Source organism: Cnephaeus nilssonii, assembly GCF_951640355.1.
Source record: "Cnephaeus nilssonii genome assembly, chromosome: 15".
In the NCBI taxonomy this organism is placed as follows: domain Eukaryota; kingdom Metazoa; phylum Chordata; class Mammalia; order Chiroptera; family Vespertilionidae; genus Cnephaeus; species Cnephaeus nilssonii.
Window position 1 is genome coordinate 10,334,723 of NC_137086.1, and position 21,631 is coordinate 10,356,353.

Here is a 21,631-nt window from a genome sequence, read left to right on the forward strand (position 1 = left end):
GAATGATCGAACATCAGAAATAGTATGCTAAGTGAAAAAAGCCAGACACGGAGCACCTCGGATGTTTACATTTATATGTAACTAGAGGCCCGGTGCACAAATTCATGCATGGGTGGGGTCCCTTGTCCTGGCCAGTGAATGAGGCCTATTGAGGGGCCGGCTGGCTGGCAGGAGGGACCCTTGGAAGTTGGCCAGCTGGCCCCCACATTGGAGCCTGTGGGTGGGGCCGGCAGGCTGCGGGGAGGGGCCGTGGGTGGCTCGGGGGGCCAGTCAGGGCCCGGATCAGGATGGTTGGCTGCCGCAGTGCCCATCATAGCGACTGGTCATTCCAGTTGTTCCACTGTTAGGGTCGCTGGGCTTTTATATATATATAAATATATATATATATATTCCCAAAAAAGGACAGATCTGTAGAGATGGAAAGCAGAGCAGTGGTTGCCTGAGGCTAGAGTTGGAAGCGGGATTGACTCTACACAGGCACAGCAAATATGGAGGTGAGAATGTGTAAACTGGATTGTGGTGATGTTTGCACAACTCAATAACTTTATTTAAATACCTGAGTTGTGCAGTTCAATGGGTGAATTTGACACTATGTAGATTATATCTCAATAAAGTAAAGGAAAAAAAAAAAACAGGGAAAGGAAGAAGAGCCCACAAAGATGACTGAGGAAGAATAGCCAACAAAACTCTCATTTTTCATTTCACACACGGGTTGTTCTTATCTTTGCTTTTTCAACTTTTATTTATTATACAAGTAATCTGTCATGTATGCTCATATAGGTTTTTTACACTTAAAAGTTCATGTAAGCAAAATAGAACAGAAAAAAAAAAATCACATGTAATCCCGGTACACAAATCAGCATCTTAGAATGGAAAACATTCTCCCAAACTTATTTTATGTTTATTTATCTGTCACTTGATACTGAAGTTCCTTGCCTTATTTTTAAGGAACAAATGTTTACTCTATTGATTAGGCTACTTCTAAAGATCCTTGTAGGTTAATCAATTTGTAATATATTCACATAAATTAATTTGTGTCAATTTGCAGGAATGGTTCCCCAAGGTGAGGCCGGCTTTGCTCCATCTCTGAGCCCTGGGAGCTCCATGGTGCCGATGCCAATCCCTCCTCCTCAGAGCTCTCTCCTCCAGCAAACTCCACCTGCTTCCGGGTACCAGTCACCAGACATGAAGGCCTGGCAGCAAGGAGCAATGGGAAACAACAAGTAAGGGCAATTTTTATATCCACCTGTCCCCAATACTCTGCAGCACATAAGAACAGCCATTCCTTCACAATCTAAATACATTATTATTGGCTACTGCAATTTGCACATTCAAGGAACTGAATTTTATGTCATCAGCAAGAAAAATAATGATTTTTAAATCCTTTAAGTGATTCTTAAGGTAAATTTATATGTTTACCGTAGAGAAAAGTGGTCTAATGGCCCCCAACCCTTTGTACCACCTCCAATACACTTAGGAACTATGATCAATTCCCATTTAGACAGAACTTCCCGGGGACAGATGTAGAAATGGGTACTTATAAAAAAAGCATCTCTTTATATAAATGCTTAAATATCTTAAAAATCTAAAGCAAGAATGGCAAAGTGTTAGAATTCAATAGAGCTGAATTCAGACAGGTTGCACTCTTCTCAGTATTTTTTAAAGATTTCATAGTAACAGCCCTAACTGGTTTGGCTCAGTGGACTGAAAGGTCCCAGGTTCAATTCGGTCAAGGGCATGTACCTTGGTTGCGGGCACATCCCCAGTTAGGAGGTGTGCAAGAGGCAGCTGATCGATGTTTCTCTCTCATCAGTGTTTCTAATTCTCTATCCCTCTCCCTTCCTCTCTGTAAAAAATCAATAAAATATATTTTTTTAAAAAAAAAGATTTCATAGTAACAAAGGTTTCAAGGCTTTTCTGAGTCATTCTGCCTTACCCAACTTTTTGATTCTAGATATTCAGTGGCCTCATCTTACCCATTTGCTTAGAATTATCTCACTAAAGTCATTTTCCTCCAAATCCTGGCTGCTGAACTTTTCACACATCATTTGAATTTTTAAGGGTTTTAATTTGGTTGTGTCTTGGTTCTAATGACAGGGAAACCATTTGATCTGACAGCATAATAAGTAAGGCAGTTAAAGTTTAAAACTCAAGACTATATTCTCTGAAAGTTCACTGAAAGGTGAGAGAGGAAATCTTCTTGTCAGAGAACTATGTAGCTCTCAGAGAGGACTGTGTAAAAACCTGTAGCTCTCAATGGGGACTGGGTGTAAATTAGGTAGAAATGGAACTGTCTAACATGCAAGAAGAATTTAGTCCCCTAATGTGTTCTAATCCCAGTTTCCTAAACCCACTTAAGATTTCATGGTCCATCACTATAATTACTCCCTTACAGGCACTCTCAGCTTGCTTGTCCAGCTCTCTCTCTCTTTCACACTTGTGCCTAGCAAAGTGCTCCTAATGAAATCCAACTTCAACTCTTGCTCCATGTCTACTCTTAAGCACTTAATATGGCTTGAAGAAACCCAGTCATGCTGACAGGTCTGTTCCCCCTTGATAGGTAAATTCATTAAAAGACTATACTCTGTCACTTGCTCTCCTCTCATTCCTTGTTGAACCAATCAGACTTTCATCCCTACCACTCCACCAAAAGTCTTCTTGTCAAGGTCACTAATGTCTTCTACAATGCCAGCTGCACTCAGTGATCATGGTAGCACTTAGCATAGTCAAGCATTGACATTCTTTCTTCATTTGGTTTCTGGAACAACTTCCCTCCTCTTGAGAAACGTGACTCTCCTAGTCTCTCGGTTTCCTCCTCTCCCTGACCTCCATTGGAGGGCCTCAGAGCTCCCTCTAGGACCTCTTCCCCATATCTGTTCCCTTGGTTATATCATCCAATCTTACTGCCACACATGCCTATCTCTATGCTATGACTCCCAAACACAAATCTCAGCCCAGACTTCTGCCCTAAACACCGTACTGTAGATACAACTGCCTAATCGGCATCTCCACATGGGAGTCTCATAGGCATCTTGTACAACATGATGGAAACGAAGGTGACATTCTCACCAAAACATGCTCTCTCCTACTTTTCCCATCTCAGTAAATAACTCCATTTTCCAATTACGCAGAGGAACGAACTCCTTTTTTCTTGTTACCTGTCCCACTTGTACACTTTGGTGCAAGTCACCCTTGTCTTTTTCCTGGACCGTTGCAGTAGCCTCCTGCCTCCACAGTCCCCCCTTGCTCACTACAGCAATCTTCAGCCAGAGTGATGCCTTTCAAACAGGAGGCAGTGTGTCAGTCTGTCCTTCATTCAGAGCTCTCCATCTTACTCAACATACAATGCAGGGCTAGAAAGCGCCACTTAATCTTGCTCCTGGATGCTTCTCTGACCTCATCTGCTATTCTCATCACTCACCCTGCCACACTGGCTTCTGTTTATTCTTCTCTTCCTCAGATGTGCCAAGTACATTGCAAACTCGGGACCTTTGCATTTTTAAAATCCCTCTGCTGGAATGTTCTCTCAGTAGTCATGGTTTGCTCCCTCATACTTCATGTCTCTACTTAATGTCACCTTGTTAAACATAGATATTGAATGTCACCATAGTAAACTCCCCTGACCATGATTCCTGAAACAACACCACTTCCCACCCCTGCTCCCTCGTTTCCCCTCTTCAGAGCTTAACACCCGACAGATTGTTTATTAGTCTGTTTATTTATGCTCTGTCTCTCCAACTAAAATATAAGTTTCTTAAGAGCAAGGACTGTTTTTGTTTACTCCTGTATATCTATCCTTTAGAACAGGTAAGCACTTAATATATGTTTCTCCAACGAATGAGTGCAGATTTTCTCTTCCTACGTAAGTCACGTCTTGGGTTCAGACACAATGTGGACTTGAGTTTTGTTGTACGTTAGCAGTTTTTGCAGTTTTTGTGAACTTTGACTTTCCCATGTCATTTGAGAAAGAAAATAATTATCACCAAGTCTTCAAACATTCACACTTGTTTATTAGTCAGCGCAGGCAGCATATGTTTTGTGACCACGCACTGTCTCTGTTGCACAGTGCAAGGGGTCACAAGGAATGGGAGAAATAGACCCTGCTGTCAAGTCACCAAGAGTCTAGCTGGTGACAAGAGCAGGGCGAAGAGAAGTAATCATTAAGTAGAATGTTGTGTTCAGAGACAGTAAAATGTGATTCTTTTTCATTATCTCTCTGGTGGCAAGAGAAATAAAGGGTTAAAACAAATCTGTTTGTCCTGGAACTGGGCAGCTTCCCCTGTAACTCTAGTCCCTGGGAGAGTCCTAGTGCTTATTAGCATTTTAAAGGCTAAGAAGGCCTGTTGTTTAACCCTTTGTTTCTCAGACTTATTTGACCAAGAACTCCTCCTCCCTGCTTGTTAGTACCTGTCCTCCCTCCCTGTGGAACCCACTTTAGGCCAAAGTCTTAATTTTCCCCTTTTCCCCTCATGATTTAGCGGTTACCAATACCTGGTACTAGCTTAGGGAAGCTATGGTGGCTGCCATGAGGCCAACTGGAAAAGCAGAGGGAGGGGTGCTTCAGGCATTAGGCCTAAGGTAGGTCAGGGAACCCCATAGTCCATTCCAGGACCTGGAACCGTGACTGATGCCACAGCACAGCTGGTCTTCTTCCCAGGATGGGAGAAACTAAAATGGAACTATTGGCAGGAGCAGTTTGAAGGAACTTAATATATAGTCCCAAATAGAAATTTGACAAGAAATTAAATCCTAAGCTTTCTCCACTAAGTATGACATCATTGCAGTCCTTGAAAATTCTGCATGCATTAACTTCTATAAGCCCCGAGCCTCCACGGTGGTGATTGATCTATTAGCTGACAAATGAGCGTTGTCTAAGGCAGAAATGTTCTCATTGGAACGTGAGCAGCAGCCTCATGGGTTTTTTCTTCTCATTTAGTTGGGGCACTGCCTCCCAAGCATACACATTGTGCAGACATTAATGGTTCAGATGCATTATTGACCATTTCCTAGGCCTGTAATTTTCTTTGAGCATTTGTGTTTTATAATTACTTGGAGAATATTTACTACTTTTCTTCAGACGTGATGAATAGCCTGTTTCTCAGCCTGTTAATTTCAGTGTTACCTTACTCTGCCAAACTATCCTGCTTCCCTCCCAAGAGCTAGCAAGTAATAGATAAGCCATTGGTAGGGTAAATATTCTTTTAAATAAAATTCTCCATAATTAACATTAAACCAGGTAGCATTTTACAATAAGCTCTTTGCAGCTCATTGTTTAACAATTGACAGATAATCAGAAAACATTTGGTGTTTTGTAGGACTTATAAAAGACATACAATTCATATATTTTCCTTTAGATGTGTAGATCTGTATCACATAGAATTTTGGGGGTTCACATATAAAGTTTCAAGTTCTATTCTATCTACTAATAGAAACTGGTTTAACATTTGTGATCTTAGAACGGTTTTGATGGTTAAATGGGTAAACTTCAGTTATCTGGATGATTTACTTATGTGGAAAACTTCCTTTTCTTAATTACTCAGATAATTGGAGCTTATCAATGTGATACGAGGCCAGATGACTGTAACTTAAAATGAGCTCTTTTTAGTTATTAAACCCCTTGGGCAGAGTTCAGAATGCATCTGAGTTATACTCAGTCCTTACATATTGTAATAAGATAAAGCCTATGTATAACTTAAGAATGTAAAGTATTTTCTTTAGAATTCTATCTAGTAATTAAGAAACAAAGTCCAGTCACGTTCCATGTTCATGATCAGTGGGTGTAATTGGGATTGTTTTTGAGTTAACAGTGTATTCAGTCAAGCTGTCCAGAACCAGCCCACGCCCGCACAGCCAGGAGTGTACAACAACATGAGCATCACTGTGTCCATGGCAGGTGGAAACGCAAATGTTCAGAATATGAACCCAATGATGGGCCAGATGCAGATGAGCTCTTTGCAGATGCCAGGAATGAACGCTGTGTGCCCTGAGCAGGTAAGCGGCACAACTGGCACATTTGCTACACACACACCACACCATACCTCACCACAAATTATTATTCTAAGGGAAGTCAGATGTATTTATAGTTACTCATCAGAATAACCACATTTCTTTATTCTTTCCCTCTATCTTTTGATAATTGCTATCCCTTAAGATATTTAGTAGAAATTTTGACTGACCTTGTAAGATTTTAGTCTCAGGAGATTTTAATGTTTTAGATTTATTTTAAAACTAGAGGCCCGGTGCATGATATTCATGCACTGGAGGGGTGTCCTTCAGCCCAGCCTGCACCCTCTCCAATCTGGGACCCCTCGGGCATCCCTCTCACCATCCGGGACTGCTGGCTCCTAACCACTAGCTTGCCTGGCTGCCTGATTGCCCCTAACCATTCTGCCTGCCAGCCTGATAGCCCCCTAACTGCTCTCCTGCTGGCCTGATGGACACCTAACTGCTCCCCTGCCAGCATGATTGACCCTAACTGCTCCCCTGCTGGCCTGATCACCCCCAACTTCCCTTCCCTGCAGGCCTGGTTGCCCCCAACTGCCCTTCCCTGCAGGTCTGGTCCCCCCCCCAATTGCCCTCCCCTGCAGGCCTGGTTCCCTGCAACTGCCCTCCCCTGCTGGCCCAATCACCCCCAACTGCCCTCCCCTGCCGACCATCTTGTGACAACGTGGGGGCAGCCATCTTGTGACAACATGAGGTTGGCTATCTAGTGACATGAAGGCATGAGGGTCAATTTGCATATTACCTATTTATTATATAGGAGGATGTACATATAATACATTGGCTTGGAACTTACCCCTTTATGTTCTGAACGTTTATTTAGTACTTGCTATGTGCAAAGATAGCTCTCTATAGGAGATAATATTAACAAGCTAGGGTTAAACAACATGAACAAAGGATCAGTTGAATAATAAGACAAAACAGCTGTGAAGGGATGGACCCCATAGAACCATACATATTGTGTCAGATGAGGGGTATATACAACTAACTACTGAGAGTGTAAAGGAACAATGTCCCAGTTAGGAAAGGCTACATGGAAGATTTGTCTAAGCCCGTGGTCGGCAAACCACGGCTCCCGAGCCACATGTGGCTCTTTGGCCCCTTGAGTGTGGCTCTTCCACAAAATACCACGGCCTGGGCGAGTCTATTTTGAAAAAGTGGCGTTAGAAGAAGTTTAAGTTTGAAAAATTTGGCTCTCAAAGTTGTACTGTTGATATTTGGCTCTGTTGACTAATGAGTTTGCCGACCACTGGTCTAAGGAAAGAGAATAGAAAAGAGCATTTAAGTTTGGTTGTCACACCATGATCTAGGCAGGAATAGAAGTTGAGAAGCTTAATGAATGTTAAAGGGATATTAAAGAGAGCATTACTAAATTCAAAGTGATATTTAAGAAGATCATTGGGGTAACTCCCTGTAGTTACTATTCTCATTATCGGCAACCACAAAGTAGACTATGGTAACTAGGCTTTGACCATGTAGCCATAATTTACAACAAATCTTAAAAATACGTAAACACTGATTACCTTTTCTATAGAATTCCTTTCTGATACTAATTTTTTTAAATCCCTGCTCCCCATGTATTATATAGTAAGCCTCATGAAGTTAGCAGGAAGAAAAAACATCAACTTAGTGATCCATATTTTATAGCAAAATAAAAGAACTAAATAGGATTGTTTCTTGTCTTTGTTATCTTGTTTTAGTCAGTTTTTAGAGTTATTCACTACCTACAGTAGATTAAAACAAAATAATAAAAAATATAATGAATTAGGTTAAAGAACATACATTTAAAGTGTATTTTTTATGTGGTGAGTTTTGCTTTTTAATTCAATTTGACATTCTCTGCCTTTTCATTGAAGTGGTTAGCCCATTTAAATTTAATGTGATTATTGATATGGTTGCATTTAAAAGTCTCACTTTTATTCTTTTTGTTTCATCTCTTGCCTTTTTTAAAATTTAATTGAACATTTAAATTCATTTTATCTCCTTTTTTGGCTATATATATGCATATTCATCTTTACCTTATCATCATCTACCTTCACGTGATACTTCATGACCTCATGTATAATATAAGAACTTGACAAAAGTTTATTTCCATTTCTCCCCTCCTATGCTATTGTCACACATATTATGCCTACATACCCCACAAAATATTGTTAGTACTTTTACTTTAAACAGTCAAGTACAGGGGTCCTAAACAGGGGGCCAGTTCACTGTCCCTCAGACCGTTGGAGGGCCGGACTATAGTTTTAAAAAAACTATGAACAAATTCCTATGCACACTGCACATATCTTATTTTGAAGTAAAAAAACAAAACAGCAAAAACACCCGCATGTGGCCCGCGGGCCGTAGTTTGAGGACGCCTGGTCAAGTATATTTTCTAAAAATTTAAATAAGAATTCTTTTATATTTACCCATGTAGTTATTTCTAGTGTTCTTCATTTCTTTGTGTAGATCCAAATTGCCATCTGGTATCATTTTCCTTCTGCCTGAAGGTCTTTATTTAACACTTTTTATAGTGTAGGTTTGCAGGTGATGAATTCTTTCAGCTTTTATATGTGAGAAAAATTTTTGTTTCACCTTCATCTGAAAATTCTTTTCCCTGAGTTCTGGGTTGGCAGTTTTAGCTTTTAGTACTTTAAAGATGTTGCTCAGTATTTCTGATAAGACATCCGCTTTAGTCTTTGTTCTTCTGTACATGTTGATTTTTTCCCCCTTAAGGCTGCTTTTAAGATTATTCATTCACTTTATTCCTGGTTTTAAGCAATTTGATTATGATATTCTTTAATGTGATTTTATTCATGGTTCTTGTGCCTGGTTGGGCTTCAGTGAGCTTCTTGATTTATGAATGTGTAATTTTCATAAAATTTGGAAAAATGTTGGCCATTATTTCTTCCAATATTTTGCCTGTCTATCAGCCCCCCACCCTTCCTTCAGAGACTTCAGTTACACATATAGTAGGCCTCTTGGAGTTATCCCACAGCTCACTGATTCTCTGGGTCTGGGAGATTGGAGGTTTGGGGAGAGGTGTGAGGTCAGCCATTTTTTTCTCTATGTGTCTCACTTTGGATCGTTTCTGGTGTTATAGCTTTAGGTTCAGTGATCTTTTCTTTTACAGTGTCTGACCTGTTAATTTTATCCAATGTATTTTTCATCTCAGACATTGCTTTTCATCTCTAGAAGTTCAGTGTGGACCTTTTTTGTATCTTCCATATCTCTAACATGTTCAGTCTTTTCTCTCTCTTCTTGAACATATGGCATATGATTATTATAATAACTGTCTTAATATTCTCACCTATCAGTTCTATCATATGCATCATTTTGGGGTTGGTTTCAATTGGTTGACTTTATTTTTCATTATAGGTCATATTATTCTCCATGCCTGGTCATTTTTTATTGGATGCTAGACATGAATTTTACCTTGTTAATATTCCTATAAATATTCTTGAGCTTTGTTTTGGGAAGTGGTTAAGTTACTTGAAAACAGTTTGATCGTTTTCAGGTCTCGCTTTTTTCTTTAGTGGGACCACAGCTATGTGTAGTATAGGGCTAATTTTACCCTAGTATTGAGTCAAATTCTACTTGGTAATACATGAATTATAATGTTTTCCACTCTGGCTAGTGGGTTCAAGACATCTTCCCATATCTTTGTGATCTTTGAGGATTATCCCATGTAAATATTTTCAGATGAATCTTTTCTCTGCTTTGAGTAGTTCCCTGGCACCTATTACTGATCAATACTGAGCCGTAGACTCGAGGGGATCTGCAGATCTTGAGAACTTTCTCTCTGTGTCGCTCTCTCATCCGATATTCTGCCCTGTGAATTCCAGCTGCCTTGGCATCTCAGACTTCCAGCTGCATCTTCTCAACTCGGGCAGTCTGCCAGGCTCTGCCTGGGTTCCCTGTCCCCACGCTACAGCCTGGAAATTGTGTCTAGGCAGTAGGCTGGGGTAATCACAGGACTCAACCTCAATTGTTTCCCAACTCTTGGGAGTAACTTTCTTTTATTGCCTTTGTCCAATGTCTTGAGTGTCTTCATTTTATATATGTTGTCCAATTTTTTAATTGATTCAGGCAGAGGATAAATCTGATCCTTGTTACTGAATCTTGACTGGAACTGGAAGTCTTTTGCAATTAATGGAAGTATCATATATAAGAATATACAAAAAGTACACAACTAGATAAATTGTCACACGGTTATAACTGCCAGCCGGATCAACATTGCCAGCACCCAGAGGTTCTCCTCCTCTCCCTTCCACATCACTCTCCACCCTGCAAAGGGGACCACTGTCCTCACTTCTAACAACATAGACAATCACTCAGCTCTCTATTTCTGCTGTCCTGTTACTTTTCTGTCGGTAGGATTGTTTTTAATTGAAGAATTTGAGCTTCAGCTTAAACAACTATCTTGTAATTTGTTCTTGTTCTTATCTCTAATAGATGAATGATTCGGCACTGAGACACACAGGCCTCTACTGCAACCAGCTTACATCTACTGACCTTCTCAAAACAGAAGCAGATGGAACCCAGGTCAGTAAGAGAATTCTGAGCCCTAAGCTGTCAGGGACACTCTAGAGACACACGAAACTTTGTGCAGCATTGTGGTTAAGAGGATGATCTTGGGAGTCAGACCTGGTGTGAGTCCTGGCCCTCCTCTTCTTCACTGTGTCACCTTGGGCGTGTTAGGGAACTTTCCGAGCTGCTGTATAACCAATAGAACGAACAAGATACCTGCTTATAGGATTGTTGAGAGGGTCAAATTGTTGAGATAAACTCTCATAAGGTTTAATTTAATGTGGCTACTAATTACTATTTTGTAAATAAACACAGTGCTCAAATCCATATGTAATCAAAATACCTCAAAAGATCTCAGTAAATTCAAATAAAACAAAATGTTTGCCGTGTACCCTGCCTCCTTATTAGAAGTGTTTTTTTAAAACAATGTATAAAAAGCATGAGTGGCCACTTTTTTATATTGACCTATATTTAGAAATGTTGGAGGTTTTAATTCAATATGGTAACTTTGGTTTAGTATTTAGTCTCTTAATAAGTAGGTTAAAATTTTTTTTTAAGTACCAGCATTATGCTTAATGTGGCGATACAAAGAAACATGAGACATGTTTGCCCTTTTGGTGAACTATGTGAAGAAGGGAGGAAACAGAGTTCGCTCTGTGAAATAAATGCTCATGGTTTGCCAGGCATTGTGCTGGGCACTATGCTTTACCTCATGTAAGCTTCACTTTACCCCCAGGAAGGAGTAGTATTCCTTTTTTCCCCACAGATGAAGAAACAGCCCGAGGAGATTTGATTATATGCACAATTCACAAAGCTAGAAAGTGGCAGAGCTGTGGTTCAAACCCAGGTCTTTCTAACACTAAAGTTGATGCTCTTTCTGCTACCCCACTGAGGGCCTGTTGAAAGATAAAACACATAGACTGTACACATAAATTGACACTCAAATTTTCGTTACAAGTAACAAGAGACCTGTTTTTTAAAAAAATAGTAGAAATTGCTGAGATGGTTAGATGAGCGTTTCCATAGGAGATGGGACTGAACTGGGCCTTGAGGGATAGTTTGCAAGGCCAACTGAAGGAGAAAGGTCTTCTGGCTGATTGTTGGAAGCTGGGGTGGGGTAAACTTGGAAGTCTAGGGGATTGGAGTAGAGGGTCCAGAGACAGGGAGACAGTAGTATATCTGAGCATAGTGCTGGGAAACCACATTCGCTGAAGGCAGGCAGAGGGTTTGTAATAAGAACTCCTAGGAATTAAAATTGGTAGAGTGGATTGGGGCAAACTTCCAGGGGCCATGAATGCTAAATTTAGGGATGTGGATGCAGTCCTGCATAAGTGATCCTGAGAGGAAGCAGTGATCCTGAGGAAGCAGTGATCCCAGCGCCAGCCCACGCTTCTTGTAGAGCGGGGAGGGGAGAGGAGGAGCCTGGGCAGCGGCTCTGGAGGAGGCTGTGTCCATTAGGAATAGGACCCGAGTCCTGTGGGGCTGAAGAGGGGATTCTGTGGTGGGGAAGATGAAGTCTTCATTCGCTACAAGTTTTTCAAAGTCTCACACCTACAGAGACTTACACTGGGCAGGCAGCTCAACAAAATAGGTCAAACAAAACAATCAAGACTTGAAGTAAAACCGATTCTGGGAAATCTTAAGAGGTTGGGACTCAGTTCCCACACCACCCTTCTGAGCTGGTAAATCTGAAGCTTTTTTTTGCGTCTTGCCTCACCTGTCTATGAAGGTGTAGCAGTACTAGAAGTTCTTTGAGGTCTGGTCTAAGGGACCTCGTTTTTTCAAGTTCAAAATGGCTGCAGTGTGTACTTTTTTAGAGTTTGGTTTAACCTTTTTCACTCGGATGTCGAGTGTGACTCAACACGGTTAGCATCGGTAGCAGCTCGAGAAAAAAGCAAGCGAGTGCAAAGGGTTAATATTTTCAATTTTTAAAATATAGACTATCTTTTTTAAAAGCATTCTTTTTTAAAGAAGCAGAATTTTCTTTCTAGTTTGTTTTTTCATGCCTTTATAATAATATTTCCAAGTGTTTGGGGACAAAAACATCTTATGCTCTGCCCCAGTATTTCATAAGTTGAAACATATAAACATAAAAGTTTATGTTAATTGTTTTTAAAAAATCAGCACCTAAAAGCACTATAGTTTTTGCTTCTTTTAAGCTTCAGTGGCAGAATCTTTTTTCTGTAGTAGCCCATCATGAAATCTCTCTTTGCTCCAATGTTTTTGTTTTTGCCAAAGAGAAATTGGAAGTGAGTTAGATAGAAATATAGAGATAGATGTACAGAAAAGGAGAAGGAAACAAACGAGGCGAGGAGGACTAGGGTAGGATTGGGGGGGAGGGGTCCCAGCATTTGGAGTGCTGGGATGAGGAGGAGGCAAGACAGGAGAGAACAGGAAAGGAACACAGAAAAGAGACGCCAGAAGAGAGCTGGTAGGGAGATTGTTGACATGGGAAGAGAGCAAGGCCAGGGGAGCTCTAGAAGGAAAAGTAGGAGTGAGGAGTTAGAGAGAACCAAGGTGAGGGAGGACACAGAGGCAGCTAGAGAACAGACTCAGAGAGTTGGTATATTTTAGATACACAAGGAAGAGCCCTAAAGAAAACAAGAAATGGAAGCATGTGGAGGCAAGAAGCAAAATTTGGGAAACTGGGGAAAGAGGAGGATGAGGAGAAAGAGGCCAAGGAGAGAACTGAGGCTAATCTAAGTAGAGTTCATTCATTGGGCACTAGAAAAGCTCAGGGATGCCTACTTTAGCTGAAGGAGAGTAGACTGGAGGTGTCGCTGGATCGAGAGGACCAGGGGCTAGACTTACATGGCAACTGGATCATTGGGACATTTGACATTTGGCCAGTGAAGGTGGATGGAAAACAACTTTTGTTCAATTAGGATAAAATTTTTTTCAGAAAAGCTGAATGTAATTGGCACGAATTAGTGACGAGACAAATGGCCAAGAAAATGCATCATTAATCTAAAATACCTCAGGAGCCTATTAAACACGAGGCTCAAGTTGGCCAAAAGCTTGAGAGACACTTAGTTAGATGTACTTAGATGACTGAGAAGGCCTTTCCATTCTTGGTCTGGAACATTTACAATGTGATATTGGCCTTTATCAGTTCTACAAATGACTTTTTAATAAGACTGATTGATAAAGACTAACTTCTGGTTTTGTTTTCCCAATAGAAAACGCTATAACTATGCAACTGTAGACATTTTAAAGGAATAGTCCTATTATTACTGAAAGTAGTTAAAGGGAAAATTCACACTGTTCTCATTTCGTAATTTACTGTTATTTTTAGTTCATGTGTTTAAATGGATTATCTATCAGGAAAAAGAAGTTGAATATAAAATTGTTCTGCTAATATTTTGCTATAATTCTAAAGGCAATACATAAATATGTAATAGTACATTTAGGTACTTTGGGACATTAACTTTAGTAATGCTGATGTCCTGTTACTGAGTTGTGGTGGTTATATTTTGCTAATACTGGGTTAAAGTCCTTAATTTTCTAACATCCTAAAGATTTTTTTCATCCTACTAAAGTTATCTATAGAATGTTTTTGAACCAGTTTTCCAAATAACATGTGTTTTTTTTTAACCCACCACTGGATACCCAGTCTCTGAAACTGGGCTTTTCCCAATCTTGGCAATATTAGCAACAATGCTCACTTTCAGTATTGATGGCAACCCTGTAGGAGGTTTGACCATTCTGATTTTTATTTTATTTTTAAAGTGTGAACTTTCCAGAACCCTGAGCAAAATGAGTGCAGCGATTTTCTTTTTGTAGGACAAGAAGACAGAAGAGTTCTTCTCTGTGGTGACTACAGACTAGAGGAATGCTCTAGTGAGTTTCCACTTCAAGTAGTACCCACTCATAAGCCGGGGGGGCAGACCTTTCTGTCTAAACACATCTTTTATTTGTGTTCCAGCAGGTGCAACAGGTTCAGGTGTTTGCTGACGTCCAGTGTACAGTGAATCTGGTAGGCGGGGACCCTTACCTGAACCAGCCTGGTCCACTGGGAACTCAAAAACCCACGGCAGGACCACAGACCCCCCAGGCCCAGCAGAAGAGCCTCCTTCAGCAGCTACTGACTGAATAACCACTTTTAAAGGAATGTGAAATTTAAATAATAGACATACAGAGATATACAAATATATTATATATTTTTCTGAGATTTTTGATATCTCAATCTGCAGCCATTCTTCAGGTCGTAGCATTTGGAGCAAAAAAATAAAAAGGAGTTCACTTTCGTTGGGAGATTGAGAGATGTTTTTGTTTCTTTGTAAAGGCCTTGGATGTTGAAAAATAACAAGGCAGAACAGTTGGACAATCTATTTCTTGAGCCAAATTTAATTATTCTTATTTTTGTAATCAGTCATTGGCTTCTTATCGGGATGAAGGCCTTTGGAGGAGAACCAAAAGGACAAGTTCCACAGCGAAGACAGAGCCCCGCCTCCGCGGGCTCAGCTCCGACCCTGCCCAGGAAGAAGGGCCTGTGCCCTCACCAAAGGCTGTCACGTGTCTAACAGCCCTCCCCGACCCCAGGCAGCTTGTGTGTACAATCAGCTTCTCCTAGCAACTCTGTCTCTGTTGGCTTCAAGAGAATATTTTGCCTCCACATATGTACCCCTTCTCCTTTTTTAAAGATGGATTTAAACCAAGATGCCTCCAGGAATGAGGACGAAATGAGTGTATTCAGAGGAATCCAAAAAGTACAGTTTGGGGAAAATGCAATAATTTTTGATGAGATGGGTGAAGGACAAGAAGCGAGTTCTGTCAATTATTGTAGATACAATTTTCTGATTAAATTTTGGGGAAAGGCAGCCTGTTCTTTCTGCTTTTATTGTATTAACAGCTGAAGTAGCTAAAGTTATTTAAAATAAAATTAAGTTTATGATCCAAGTAGCTTATTTTTACCTTTAAATCTCACTGTAAATATATTTGATTTCTTGTAGAAATTTATTTCCTTCTGTTTAATTTTATGGCTTTATTATCATACTCTTGATTTTTCTATATTTGTGTGTGAAATATAACATTGATTGAATTGCAGTTACATCTGGCTAGTAATATTTCATTATTTTAATAACTGTGATGCCATGTATGGATTTACTTTGGGCTTCAAATCAAAACGCCACCTGCCAGAAAGAGCCGTTCCAGATGAGCTAGAGCTCGCACTGCCCTAGTGTCTCGCTGGGATCATCCGCCGTGAGAGCAGTGTGAGGAATTGTCACCTGAAGTGCACAGGCAACTCGTACAGAGAGAAATTAGTGCTCAAAGGAAATCTTACTTTTTTTAGATTGACTTTGGGAATTTTAGTTTTCATCAGTGCAAATATAAATTTACTCTGCCCTGAGGCTAACTGGTACCATATTTTCCCTTTGTGTCTTGTCACTCTGCCACATGTTGTCTCATCCTGGCCTCTGAGACAAGGACCCAGTGAACTGACTTTCTAGTTCTAGAAGTTCTGCTGCAAGGCCAGGAAAGCTTGAGAAAGGTGTTGGTGGAAAAAGCAAAGGTAGACCCCCATCACTCGCCTTTTCCTGCACTCCTGGGCCTGTGAACGATGACCGCACCTGACATTGCGCACCAGCTACCTCTGCTTCCATGGCAGAGAAAAGGCCCTAAGAACTCACCGAGGAAGAGGAGCTTGGACTCAGACATCAAGGAAGAAGCCATTTTCCCAGGTCCTTCTCTCTGCATCTCACCACCCCTAGTTACAAATAACTCCACTGGACAGCATCTATTCAGAAAGTGTAATACCGAATCAAAAGATTGGCGGAAGGGCTCACATGGGTAGCAACTATGAAAGAGAAATAGGACACTCAGTTACAAACATTATCTCTTTTCCTTTTTCAGAAAAATGCATCCCCAATGTCATTCATTCCCAGCTTGAAAGCCCAGCCATATTACTCTAGTCCCTACCAAACTGCTCTAGGACATCATCTCTGTTCTGTTTGTGATATTTAGACTTGCAGACTTCAGGAAGTTCACCTTTAACTTGAGCATTCCAGATGAAGTTTCCTGACTCAGTACTTTCGCATAAGGACTAGAAAAAAAAAGTGGTAAGGAAAATTGGAGATGCTAACATCCTCCTCCATCCCAACTGCACCTTAATGTATGCATGTCACCTTCAAGGTTTTATAATTGCACTGTTTGTTTTATGTATGTACAGATTGAAATTATTGCTACATTTGAGGAAAATAAAATTGCTTGCTTCTATGTAATTCCTGTCATTCCACAGGAAATGCACTTTTCCAGCTGCTGAATAGAATTTGTTTAACAACCTCACGGGTTGCCTCTTCATTTACAGGGAAGAAGTGAAACCTACATCCTGCAGGAATTGCCAAAGCCCAAAAATGGCTAATGGGTAATTGAAGGATAATAAAGGAAAGAATCCCTGAAGCCAGAGGTCCTGGAAGTCACCCTAATGGGAACCAGCTCAGTGAAATTTGAGAAGGTCCAAGTGAAGTCATGACAGTGGGCCTAGAGGAAATTCTGACTTTGACCCTTTGTCTGATGATTAAACACTCTGGTCCGGCTGTTGGTTACCCAGGAGATCTGGTCCCCCCAGCTCTTCAGAGTCACACCATACCATATCGCTCACTATTATTGGCTTTTATATACTAACATTTATTATGCAGATGTTGAATCTTACTTGAGGAGACTCTTTCAATCTGACCGGTCCTGTTTCTTATTTGTGTGTTTTTAAGGCAGCTTAAATCCACTAATACTTGGCTCAGTGTGCCTGGGTAAGGAGGGTAAGCAAGTGTGATACTTGCTAGAGGGCAGGGGAGGATGTATATCCTGTACTTGTTCCTACACACAGATTTGGTAGCTGTTGTCTGAAATCATGTTTATGGGGAACAGACCCTTTGTTTCCCAAAGTTGGGATAAGGTAAAAATACTTCTCTTCAATGAGGCTAAACATTGATTTAAATTTATCCTAAAGTAGTTGTGGGAAGGCCATTAGAAAAACAAATAGATCGCCGAAGCCGGTTTGGCTCAGTGGATAGAGCGTCGGCCTGCGGACTGAAGGGTCCCAGGTTCGATTCCAGTCAAGGGCATGTACCTTGGTTGCGGGTGCATCCCCAGTGGGGGGTGTGCAGGAGGCAGCTGATCGATGTTTCTCTCTCGTCGATGTTTCTAACTCTCTATCCCTCTCCCTTCCTCTCTGTAAAAAATCAATAAAATATATTTTAAAAGAAAAGAAAAGAAAAACAAATAGAAACAATTGAGGGAAAAGTGAGGTTGACAGAGAGAAGCTTCATCTTTATGGTTTTGCCTAAGATAGGTTCCATACCTAGAGACTGTCTTCTGGATCCTGACAATCAAAAGAAAAAGGACAGCTGTCTGCTTACACAGAAGTTGGGCTGATTTCCTGGCTGACTAACTGGTCTTCCCAGAAGGCAGCTCCACTTGAATAAAGTGATTGATTCAGAGCAAGCTTGATCCTGGACCATTCCTGTGTCTCTGAAAAAGATCTGGATGAGTTAAGTCCATAAATTCTTTTGATTGGTGAAAACTGCCAAAAGGAAGCATTCCTCCATCCAGTGCTAAATTAGTTTTTTGTTTTAATTTCTGCCAGTGCTAAATTAGTTTTTTGTTTTAATCCTCACCTGAGGATATTTTTCCATTGGTTTTTAGAGGGAAAGAAATATCGATGTGAGAGAAACACATTGGTTAGTTGCCTCCTGCACGCACCCCAACCAGGGCCCAGGCTGGGGAGGAGCCTGCAGCCGAGGTACCTGCCCTTGACAGGAATCAAGCCTGGGAACCTTTAGTTCACAAGCTGACGCTCTTATCTACTGAGCCAAACCAGCTAGGGCTAAATTAGTTTTCTTTATATTTTTTATTTTTATTGCTACAAGAGTTCTTAACAAGATTAAAGAAACACAAAGCTCTGGCCTCTTTCACTCATTTAATACATTTTATTGTCTTTATCCAAGGTAGTAGGGATATGGAAGGATCCAGCTAGACATGGACCCTTCCTTCCCAGAGCTTATATTCACCTGGGGGGACTTTGTGCTTATAATCAGAATTGGATTAAGTTAGTGAGACCTTGTCTGGAGAGTCCAGGAAGGTTTCCTTGAGGAAGAAATGGCATTTGAAGTGAGGTTTGCCAGATGGTGAGGAAGTAGCTAGTGAAGAATAGTCTGAGGAAGAGCACATGCAGTGGCCTGGACAGAGGAAGAGACCCTGGAGAGCTGGATTTTTACATTGTTAACTGATGTTCCTGAGTTTTCATAACCATTTTATTAGAATTACTAGGGGCCCAGTGCACGAATTCGTGCACCTTGAAAGGAACTGTGGGCCGCGAGGCTACAGTAGGCACAGGGGTGGATCTCGGCCCATCCTCTGGCCCCCTGTCCCGTCTGCTGGCAGCCTCACTCCTGCTGCCAACGCTCCCACACGCTGACAGCACCAGCCCCACTTGCACCCGCTGACGGCCCAGAGCCATTGGGGCTGGTGCCAGCAGCGTGCATGAGCGGGACCGGCGCCTTCTGCGGGTGCGAGTGGCAGCTGCTGCCCCAATCGCCCCTCAGGAGCAGGGGGTGGTGGAGAAGCCCTTAGGGGCGATCAGGGCCAGCAGCCACCGCTCACACCCACTGATGGCGCCGAGTGATCAGGACCGGTGCCTGGCACGGGCAGTGGGTGCAAGTGCCAGGCGGGACCATGGCATGTGGGAGCAAAGAATTTTCAGTAACCACCAGAGTCTCGCCCCGATGACAGCGACTGGTGCCCCACCTTGGTCTGGTGCCCCCGCTCACCTGCTCCACCATGCCACCTTGGCCAACGCCTGCCATATTCCGCACACGCCCCCTGGTGGTCAGCGCACGTCATAGCGGCCGATTGGTTGTTCTGCCATTCAGTCTATTTGCATATTAGCCTTTTATTATATAGGATGTTAGCTGATAGACTGAAAAGGAATTGAAATCAGCTAAGAGCTCCAGGAGGAACATGAACTAGGCTTTGGAATCCTCAGTTGGAAATTGTGCCAGCCACTAGCTAAGATCTCTTCCATTACCAGCTCTATCCAGAACTATAGGTTTTACATATTTTACACAGTACTCTATTGTAGTTGATAACAATATTAAAAACATTCAGGAAAAATAAATTTGTACTGTAACAATTTGTAAGGTATTTTTACATACATTCTCTATGTAATCCTTTGCAGTCCTTTAAGAAAGTTCTCATAAAAAGAAAAGCTCTAGCCCTAGCCAGTTTGGCTCAGTGGATAGAGCATCGGCCTGTGGACTGAAGGGTCCTGGGTTCCATTCTGGTCAAGGGCACATGCCCAGGTTGTGGGTTCAGTCCCCAGTAGGGAGCATGCAGGAGGCAGCTGACCCATGATTCTCTCTCATGATGGATGTTTCTATCTCTCCCTCTCCCCTCCTCTCTGAAATCAATAAAAGTATATTTTAAAAAATAAAAAGAAAAACTCTAAAAGTTTATGGCAAATACTTTTCACCAATGCATTGGAACTTGAAACCAGGTCTTCTAATTCCAAATTCTAGATTCATTATCCTGCACTATTATGAAGTAGGACTAATTCAGAGTCTTATTGTGTGACCTTAGGCAATTTTCTTACATGAAATGACTTTCAAAAACAGGCCTTCAAAAGGAATGATAATTCAAGGGCTGAGGAGAGAGGACCTGGCCCCTTCTCTGGGGACAGGCAGAGCCTCTTGCCCTTTGGAGGCCTAAATGGGGGTGAGTTTTGTGATAAGGTCAGCAAGGTGTCACACTACAATTTTTAAAAAATGTTTTTATTGATTTTAGAGAGGAAGAGAGGGATAGAAACATCAATGATGAGAAAGAATCATCCATCGGCAGTCTCCTGCATGCCCCCTACTGGGAATCAAGTCCACAACCCAGGCATGTGCCCTGACCAGGAATCGAACCATGACCTCCAGGTTCACCGGTCAACACGCAAACACTGAGCCACACCAGCTGGGCCCCACTAAAATTTTAGGAGAGGCAGTCTGTCCATATCTAAACAGGAAGTGAAAAGGGAGTTCCATGAGGCTGCAGTGTCATCCCTTAGCTTAAAAAATTTTTGGAAAATGGGTTTCGTGTGAGGCAGGTATAAAATGACTGACAGGATCCTTTTTTGTGAGGCAGGAAATTTGTTTTCTTGGATCAGATCATAGAAGCATTCACTTTTCTCTGGCTCTTGATCCTCTGCAGACAAAGCGTTTTTCTCCTATCCTGGATTTGGGCTCTGGTCGAATTATCTGTGCTTGTCTCAGAAACTTGGTAGTTTATGCAACCAACAGAACCAAGCAATTCCCACAGGTATCCGAAGCAAGGCTGCGACATTGGCTTGAGAAAAATAAAAGAATTAAAATGTTAGAAAGGGCCCAGCCGATGTTGCTCAGTGGTTGAATGTCAACCCAGGAACCAAGAGGTTCCTGGTTCGATTCCCAGTCAGGGCATATGCCCACGTTGTGGGCTCGATCCCCAGTATGGGATTTGCAGGAGGCCGCCAATTGATGTTTATCTCTCATCGACATTTCTATCCCTCTCCCTTCCTCTCTAAAAGCAATAAAAATATTTTTAAAAAATTAAATGTTAGGCCCTAACCGGTTTGGCTCAGTGGATAGAGCGTCAGCCTGCAGACTGAAAGGTCCCAGGTTCGATTCCAGTCAAGGGCATGTACCTTGGTTGCGGGCACATCCTCAGTGGGAGGTGTGCAGGAGGCAGCTGATCAATGTTTCTGACTCTATATCCCTCTCCCTTCCTCTCTTTAAAAAATCAATAAAATATATATATTTTTTAAATTAAATGTTAGAAAGGAATATCTGTTCCATCAGGTTTTCCTCCAACTACAATGCCCAGAGATCCTATAATACAGAATAAAACACAAAACCTTAGACCAAGATGGTGTTTATTCCATGTTTTTTTAAAATATATTTTATTGATTTTTACAGAGAGGAAGGGAGAGGGATAGAGAGTTAGAAACATCGATGAGAGAGAAACATCGATCAGCTGCCTCCTGCACACCCCCTTTTGGGTTTGTGCCTGCAACCAAGGTACATGCCCTTGACCAGAATCGAACCTGGGACCCTTCGGTCCACAGGCCGACATTCCATCCACTGAGCCAAACCGGTTAGGGCTATTC

The 21,631-nt window shown here is 41.6% G+C and overlaps 1 protein-coding gene across 5 annotated transcripts in view; it reads left to right on the top strand.

The window, feature by feature from the left end:
• NCOA1 (nuclear receptor coactivator 1) overlaps positions 1-16,783 on the top strand; it is a 161,202-nt gene extending 144,419 nt beyond the window's left edge. For 2 of the 5 annotated variants that reach the window (XM_079792378.1, XM_079792379.1), the window contains exons 19-22: positions 1,049-1,223; positions 5,808-5,991; positions 10,438-10,527; positions 14,438-16,783. In XM_079792378.1, coding sequence (XP_079648504.1) covers positions 1,049-1,223; positions 5,808-5,991; positions 10,438-10,527; positions 14,438-14,608 — 620 coding nt within the window. In that variant the 3' untranslated portion in view covers positions 14,609-16,783. Of the gene's footprint in view, positions 1-1,048; positions 1,224-5,807; positions 5,992-10,437; positions 10,528-14,295; positions 14,353-14,437 lie in introns of all 5 variants that reach the window. The other 3 variants (XM_079792381.1, XM_079792382.1, XM_079792380.1) reach the window with 3 other exon arrangements.
• The last annotated feature ends 4,848 nt before the right edge of the window (positions 16,784-21,631 follow it).